The sequence below is a fragment of the Ornithodoros turicata genome, chromosome 2, assembly GCF_037126465.1.
Source record: "Ornithodoros turicata isolate Travis chromosome 2, ASM3712646v1, whole genome shotgun sequence".
NCBI classification, from domain to species: Eukaryota; Metazoa; Arthropoda; class Arachnida; order Ixodida; family Argasidae; genus Ornithodoros; species Ornithodoros turicata.
In genome coordinates, this window is record NC_088202.1 from 27,745,543 (window position 1) to 27,753,471 (window position 7,929).

At 46.5% G+C, this 7,929-nt stretch overlaps 1 protein-coding gene and 2 long non-coding RNA genes across 3 annotated transcripts; 2 read left to right on the plus strand and 1 right to left on the minus strand.

The window, feature by feature from the left end:
* Window positions 1-3,167: 3,167 nt before the first annotated feature.
* LOC135383264 (uncharacterized) lies at window positions 3,168-4,228 on the plus strand. Its single transcript, XR_010419778.1, has 3 exons — window positions 3,168-3,418; window positions 3,662-3,775; window positions 4,155-4,228. It is a non-coding gene; the product is annotated as an uncharacterized LOC135383264 (long non-coding RNA).
* A 246-nt stretch (window positions 4,229-4,474) lies between these two features.
* LOC135384452 (uncharacterized) lies at window positions 4,475-5,413 on the plus strand. The gene has a single exon (XM_064613653.1). The coding sequence runs from the start codon at window positions 4,475-4,477 to the stop codon at window positions 5,411-5,413; it is 939 nt and encodes a 312-aa protein (XP_064469723.1).
* A 1,064-nt stretch (window positions 5,414-6,477) lies between these two features.
* On the minus strand, window positions 6,478-7,439 carry LOC135383265 (uncharacterized). The gene is made up of 3 exons (XR_010419779.1): window positions 7,207-7,439; window positions 6,959-7,065; window positions 6,478-6,584 (listed from the first exon to the last, which is right to left on the minus strand). It is a non-coding gene; the product is annotated as an uncharacterized LOC135383265 (long non-coding RNA).
* Window positions 7,440-7,929: the final 490 nt, after the last annotated feature.

The window sequence follows — 7,929 nt, forward strand, 5'->3', positions numbered from 1 at the left end:
AAAAGACTCGGATATCCTGCATTCGGAGACGCATATCAAGGGGAACTTGTGCCGCCACACGAACTGGCGGAAATCGGGGAGCTTAGACGGCAAACTCCTCGAATTCCACTGAAAGATGGTAGTTGACTTGTACTCCACTGCAGCTAAGCTAGCTCATGCACTGTTCGCTGAACATTCTCAGACAGTCCGCGCCCACACAATCAGCAAGGAAGGAACAGTAGCAGGTAGGGAGAAGAGACAGAAGACAGAAGAGAAGAGAAAAAGACAGAAGAGAAGGGGGGACAAAGTATGGCCGGTGTGGAGGTAGTGTTATGACGAGCTATGCCGTTGCCTGCGGCCTCTTCGAGGCGACACCAGCATCCACCGAGCAGCATTTCCGCCGGCCAACCGGCCAACAAATGAACAACCGCCTTACCGGACACAGAACCGACACGTCCAACAAACCCCCCAAAGCAGTCGCCGAACACTTTAACGTTCCTGGTCACAATTTTGACAACATTAAACTATATATTCTAGAAACCGGGTTTAGATCCACACGTGACAGACGTAATAGGGAGTCTTCCCCGACAACACGTATCGTTTTGGGGACGTCCCAAACAGATCCCAACGTCGCTGGCTCGATTGAGGGATCCGTGGGGATGCCTTCAGAACTTATACTTGCTACAAACAACAATACCTTCACTTTAAGAGTCACCACCCGCGTCAAAGAAGCACTTCCAAAACTGACTGCAATTTTCGTACCTGAAGCATCATGTGTGCTTCAATATGTGGCTACCTGATGATCACAAACGAACATCAAGGCGAACACTTCATCGTCATGTGAGCCAAGCTGTAGCGGGAAGCTTTTGCGTGATAAACTGAAGGAGCATGATATGACTGTCGCAACGATGGTGACGCCGGGAGTGAAACGCGTTCGATGGGCCACAATGCTACGTCGAGCAACGAGGTCCGAAAAACGTCCCCATGGGAGCATGTCAGAGACCTCTGTACGAGTGGAGGGGGAACTGATTCACGGCAATGAGAGGAGGAGGGCGAGACTGCTGACTGCGCGGTTCAATTTTCAACGGTCTTCTTGCGATCGCATGTGCTCCAGCAAGGCCTTGTCAATGTTGCTGCCAACGGCGTTATGTCAATGAATTGTAAGTATACTTTTGATGTGTTATTCGGAATCGAGAGTGAAGCTTGCTGTTAGTTTGAAAGCATGCAAAGCGCTGTAATGCTCAAACGCGTTTTTCTTCGTATAACTTCGGTTTAGGAACATCGTGAGCTACTCCTCGATCAAAGTGTGTTCATCATGAGACGCAGCAAACGAACATCAAGGGGAACACTTCATCGTCATGTGAGCCAAGCTGTAGCGGGAAGCTTTTGCGTGATAAACTGAAGGAGCATCATATGACTGTCGCAACGATGGTGACGCCGGCAGTGAAACGAGTTCGATGTTTGTGGGCCAGTCAAGCGAACCGCTTTCGATGTTGGTGAACACTCCTAGTGATCATGAGCCACGTCCCGTGTTGGTAGATCAAGGTCTTGGCGACCACGGGAGCAGTGATGTGGATGAGTGTCGTGACATTGACGGTGCGAACTTGACTGAGTGACGGCCTTCCCACCCGGAGGAAGCACTTCCAAAACTGACTGCAATTTTCGTACCTGAAGCATCATGTGTGCTTCAATATGTGGCTACCTACACTTTTTACGTTTTACAAGTCAGTATTTTTTCACCTTTCATGTGTTGTACATGCAGATAAGTGCACAGTGCTTGGAACTTTGATACATTTGAGATGATCTCATTGTCTTATTGGAACCTGCCATCGCCTAAGTACCATCATTTATTCACACTCACACACTGTTGCGAGAAGAACGATACCTGGTCGCCGCATCTCATCAACATGCACAGGCGAAGTCAGAGTCTTTTTCATTGGAGTTTTTCTTATTGTTTGAATGCCAGGGTATTATGAAAGGTCGTATTTTCTGTTTGTTTTTACAGATTGTGTTGTGGGTACCTTGTAGTGTGTTGCAGTCTTTGGTGCCATGATATTTTTATGGTCATTTTTCATTTTTATTCAACACGGATATCACAAAGTTCATGTGACATAGAGAAAGGAACACTCTCTAGCCAGTTCTTTCATAACGTGATATGCCCTGCGATTATTTTTTAGGTAATTAGGTTATGTTTTAAGCTTTCTCTTTTTACTGTGCTGCACGTTTGATAAATATTTTGGAGCATCTCCCTTCCAGCAACAATCTGTTGTTGTAAGGCCGAATTGAGTAAGGTAAGTTGAGACTTTACTGAGAAAGTACTTGTACAACAAGACAAGACAAAAGTACAACAACAGGAAGGCCACAACAAAGCTGATCTGTGATATACAGTTTATTACTGTGGATTGCTCTTGATGCTGTGATATTGTGATGTACTGTAATGCCAAGTGCTTCAATTCCGCATGCAAATGATGGATGTAGATTTACACTTGCGAGTCTCAATAGTAAGAATAAACTAGTTCTTTTCTGAACTCCCTGCTTCAAATTTTCAATCGCCGTTGTGCAAGCGCATTTAGTATTGAGTGCGCATTTTTTTATAACGGGGCCAAGCAACGCAGAAAAAGGGAGGGGGTAGGAGAGGAGGAGCAGCCTACGGGCACATCCCATTTGCGTACCACGCTCATCCCCAAGAAAGCCCCATGGGACCTGCCAGATACGTCCCAGAGGTATATCTGGGTGTGCCATTGTTACGTGACAGGGATCATTTTGGGCTGTATTTCAGATGTTTTAAGGATATCATCGTCTTCCCCAAGTGACGTCTTAGATATGTTTCTCGGACCTGCTTGTGTTCAACGCTCTTCACCCGTCCGGCATCAACAAATCACAAGGCACCCTACAAACACTTCACAAATAAAATATGCTTTTCCCTTCTACCTCCATTATCATCTGTTATGTTTTGCATGGCCACTGCTTTCTGCTTTCTTTATTGCATACCACAACTTTGTATTTTATTAAAATAGAAATATTAAAAAAAACCTTTGCTCGTTCTGGAATTTTCCCCACGTAACCACTAACCTCCTTATCTTTCGCTATGCTTGCAAATGGACCTTTTTCACATCGGCGTCTGCGCATGCGCGACTGGCGGCGCGCGGGCGCCATAACTTTTGGGGGCTCCAGTTTCTCTCCGGCTCCCACGGAGAAGGAGTGCTTTTCACGTACGCGGCTTCTTCTCGAGCAGAAATGCCTCATCGATGTGCTGCTGTAGGCTGTACGAACTCTAGCAAGAAAGCACCGAAGAAACGTTTCTTCAGATTCCCTGCGGGCAATCTTCACGCAGCAAAAAGGAAGAAATGGGTGCAAGCGATGCGACGTGTAAACGAAGACGGATCTCCATGGGAGCCGACAGCCAACTCACGCGTATGCAGCGACCACTTCGTCACAGGTAAATGCCGTTATTGCGTACGTTTAATAACTGAAACGTGTGTAGCAAGGTGTAGCTTACATACCACACCATCATCGAGGTTGGGAATCAGCGACCGAACTCAGCTCGCTGTGCCAACATCGGCCATTAATCTCATGACACCGGGGAGACGCTTGTCGCGGTCGCATGTTTACAGTGCGCTTGGATATTTAAATGATGACAGTGTACTGTAGAAAGCCTGCTCAAGTGTGTATTATGTTCCAGGGGCGCCGTCGCGCGTTATTCACCATCCGGATTATGTGCCGTCGGTCTTTAAACACAAGTGTTCGACCAGCACTGGAGCACTGGAACGCTTTGAAAGATTAAGAAAGAGGCAAGGTACGTTATCGACATTATGCACAGAGTGCTTTTCCCCGTGGTATATCTCTCCTTATAGTAAACATATGCCCCCCCCCCGGTGGTATATCTGCAACGCATTGCATTACTCTGCACTCTTGCCTTCAACTAGAACATTGCATGTTTGTGAAATGATACTGGCATACAGAACACACTGCAGTGAGGTACATCCACATGTACTTATTCAGGACTTTAAACTGAGTTGTACGTAGAGAGGTTGTGACACTGTTTCATGCTTTCCCAAAATTTTTTCTGGGTATGCCACTGCATGTTGCCACTCCATTTTTCCACCAGACATCTGCATAAATGTACTGCTCTGTACTATAACATCAAACTGACTGCCCTGCACCTTCCGATCTAGGTCATGCCAAGGCTCAGCGGACAAGCCATGTTTCAAGCACCAAAGCACCTGGCGTACAACACTCGCAGCATGCTAATGCAGTGACTGTGGGCAGGGAAGAGGTGCCGGCAGGACCAGAAAGTGAAGTGGCCTCCTCCAGCAGCTTGCCCAGAGATGACGGAGCTCAGGATGCTACCATCTTGGATAACGGCTGCCAGACCAATAATCACCTGCTAGAACGAATACAGCAGCTTGAGGGTTTCCTAAAGGATGCAAGGCAGAAGAGCTCTGACCTGGAGTCAAACCTCACAAGAAGCACGGCGAATGCGGAGTACTGGAAGATGCGCTTCCGTGAATTGAAATCTTCAAGGCTGTGCCTGGAGAATATGAAATGTACTGAAGACATGCTGTATTACACAGGCATCCCCTCTCAAACGGTTTTCAAGCACATTCTGGGCTTAGTGTTGAAACAAAGTCCACGGCTTTTAAGAAGTGAGGAGAGAGGGGCACACAGTGTCGAGGACCAGATGTTCATGGTTCTGGTGCGCTTGCGCACAGGAATGCAGATGAAGGAGATGTCACGGAACTTTTCGATTTCCATGGCCACCTTTAGCCGTATCTTCTCGAAGTGGGTCCTGGCACTGAGAAAGGCACTTGTTGCAGTGACTAGGTTCCCAAGCCTTGCTGAAGTCCAACAACATCTCCCGCCTCATTTCAGGAAGTATCCAAACACTCGTATTATCATTGATGGTACAGAAGTTCGTATCCAGAAGCCTTCCGGCCTTAATGCCCAAAAACAGACATTTTCGAACTACAAGTACACAAATACAATGAAGTGTCTTGTAGGAGCAACCCCAGATTGTTACGTAAGCTTTGTCTCCGCACTATACGGCGGAGGTACGAGTGACAGGGCCATTGTGCAGCAGTCAGCATTACTTGATCTCCTGGAGCCTGGCGATGCAGTTATGGCCCATAAGGGGTTTAAAGTTGATGACCTGCTTCCCCCAGGTGTTACCCTCCATATGCCCCCATTTCGCATTGCTGGTGAGGCTCAAATGAGTGCTAAAGATGTCGAAGCAACCAAACATGTTGCGAGTGCGAGAGTGCACATTGAGAGAGTGATTAGAAGAATTAAAGAGTTCCACATCCTAGACAGACCTTTCCCCATTAACATGCTTGACCTGGCAGATGCAGTGTTTACAACATGTGCTCTTCTGTCGAACTTCAGGCTACCACTTATAAGTAACAGACAGGACACAGAGCAGGCAGATTCAGACTAGCATCAGTGCTGTGGCAAAACTTTGAATGAATTGTGGTTTGCAGCATGAGCTTCATTTATTTCAATTTTCTCAGTTTAAACCTGAATGCCCCATCCTGTTCAGTAACAAAATAAAACCCATCCTTGTACTTCTGAAACGACACATATCCGGGCCCTGTAGTGTACAAAAAACCCAGTCGTCGAATGCGGCGGGTTAGCAGTTCTGGGATCACAGCAAACCTGTAGAAATACAGCAGTCCCTCACACATCTCCTTCCAAAAGTCTGTCAAAATAAATTCTCTCCACTGACAAACAATGGTGTAGCTCTGGGTGATTGGTGCAGATAACGAAATCGCACCATGGCTTTCCGGTCACTCCAAGCTGGCCCTGCACTTGGTAATAGTATGCGTGGCTTCGCTTCAGACACACGTTTCCATTAGCAAGTTCTGCACAGAATGCTTTGTCAGTACACGCATGCTGCACTGTTTCTCCAGCTTTTGAAGCGGGACACTTGACCTCCAGCAGTCCAACCTCGTTGCCATCCTTTACGAGTCGGTCTGGAGATGCACCGAGGAAGGGGTGTACTTCGTGCACATGCAGCCCTGTCTTGGTGACCTCTATGTCTTTGTCATACAGTTGCATCAGGTGGACATATTTGGTGACAGCAACATCCTCATTTTGGAGACCGTACAGTCTTGGGTCACCCGGTCTCAGCACTTCTTGTCTTTTTGGATATAAAATGCTCCTTAGGAGTCCGTCTGGCTTCCTACAGCACACAATGGTCTTGAACTTTGATGCTGTCAGTCGTCTAGTTCTCTCTGCGGTCCATGCTAGGTTCTCGTTTTGGCCAAGTGTCTTTTTACACAGTGAATCTCTTTCAATAGACGTCAGTGGTACAATCTTCTCAAAGTGTTCTCTAAATATGGAGGAGCACCTCTCTGAATACAGATCTTCAGTGTCGGGAATGATGCTTGTGTTACATGGTGGAGTAGACCGGCTTTTGCTATATCTGTTATATACAAGGTGCGGGTCATCTCGGGCAATGTTCTTGGAAAACTCTTCAATGTCCGAGTCTGTCAGTGACGGGATGGTGGCTGGCAGCTGGCGCTTTGGTTTTGCTGGTACCACCTTGTTGACGACGTGCTTTTTAAATGTGATGTCCTGCAGTGGCTGCATTGGTAGATTGTTCTGTCCTGGAAATCAGAAAATGCATTTGTAATATTTGTAAGAGAAAGGGCACAGTCACGTTTGAAACTTCTGTGTTCAGAATGAGTCTGTGTATGTACTGAAGCGAAAGGATAGTATACACACAGGCAGGCCAGTGGAGGAAACCCATTATGGGAAAATCCTGACTCTGGGCATCACCGTATAAACACATGTTGCGTGTACGGTGCTGTGCAGACTCGGGCTTTTCCCACCATGGAATACACTATACCGTTCCTCATAGGGTTGTAAAACTGGCTACAATATCAAGATAAGGTGATGAATGCCCTGATAGAGCTTGACATGAAACTTGTTGACGTGAATCAATACAGATGTTTTTCTCAGTGGCTTGCTGTGCTTTTACCTTGTGTCGGTGCTATCCATCTGCATGGCATATCGGTGCACGACGGAGATTGGATACTCCGGACTGCAAAAAGGAGGCCGGCTACATGCTGACATCTTTGGCTCAACCTATAACAGAAAAGGTTCGCATGTTAGCAGGTTTCCTTTGGTGGAAATAGCTTTACTGTCATTTGCTTATTTTTACAGCAGCGCAGTATCGTTAAAGCAGAATATACTCAAGCGGAAGGGAGGAAAAACCTTTATACTAACCCAGCAACACAGTCGCAGTGCGCCTGTACAACAGCAGCTGAGACATCCACCTTGACAACCACGACTTGTTTGTAGTGCCCGGACCTCATGGAGCAAAGGCATATGCTCCTAAGCACTAGCAGGTCGGTCCCCCGAAGCACGGAGCATTCAATCCGCCGGATGTACTTCTCCTCCTTGAATATCCATCCCTTGTTGAGCTGCCGATTGGACGCGACGAAGTGGGCATCGATGGTGTCTTCGCAAACCGTCGGCACGCAGGTTAAATCTATGGTCCACTCATTACCCGTACCCAGAAATTCCCGTTGCGTTCCCGGTGGATATGACCGTTGCGAAGAGGCGTAGCGACCATCCATGTGATTATTATTATTATGACCATTATCACTGACTATATTTTTGTACATGTTTCATTACCTGATTTACGATTTTAATAAGCAAGCACATAAACGTCATGCCCCTCATTATCTTATTGCATATTCATTATTACACATTTGTACTATTGTATTGGACACAGTTAGGTTTGGGGATACCTGCGCTTTTGCCACAGCAGAAGTGGAGTAGCATAGTAGGAAGAGGTAGCAATAGACAACGTAGAATAAACAGTAATTCACAACATTTGGTGACCGTTCTAACAACGTAGAAAAAATAACAGTCAACGTAGAAACTAGAAACAGCGTTATAAAATTATAGTAGATTCTACGATGGTGTTGTAGATTTGCAATGTTA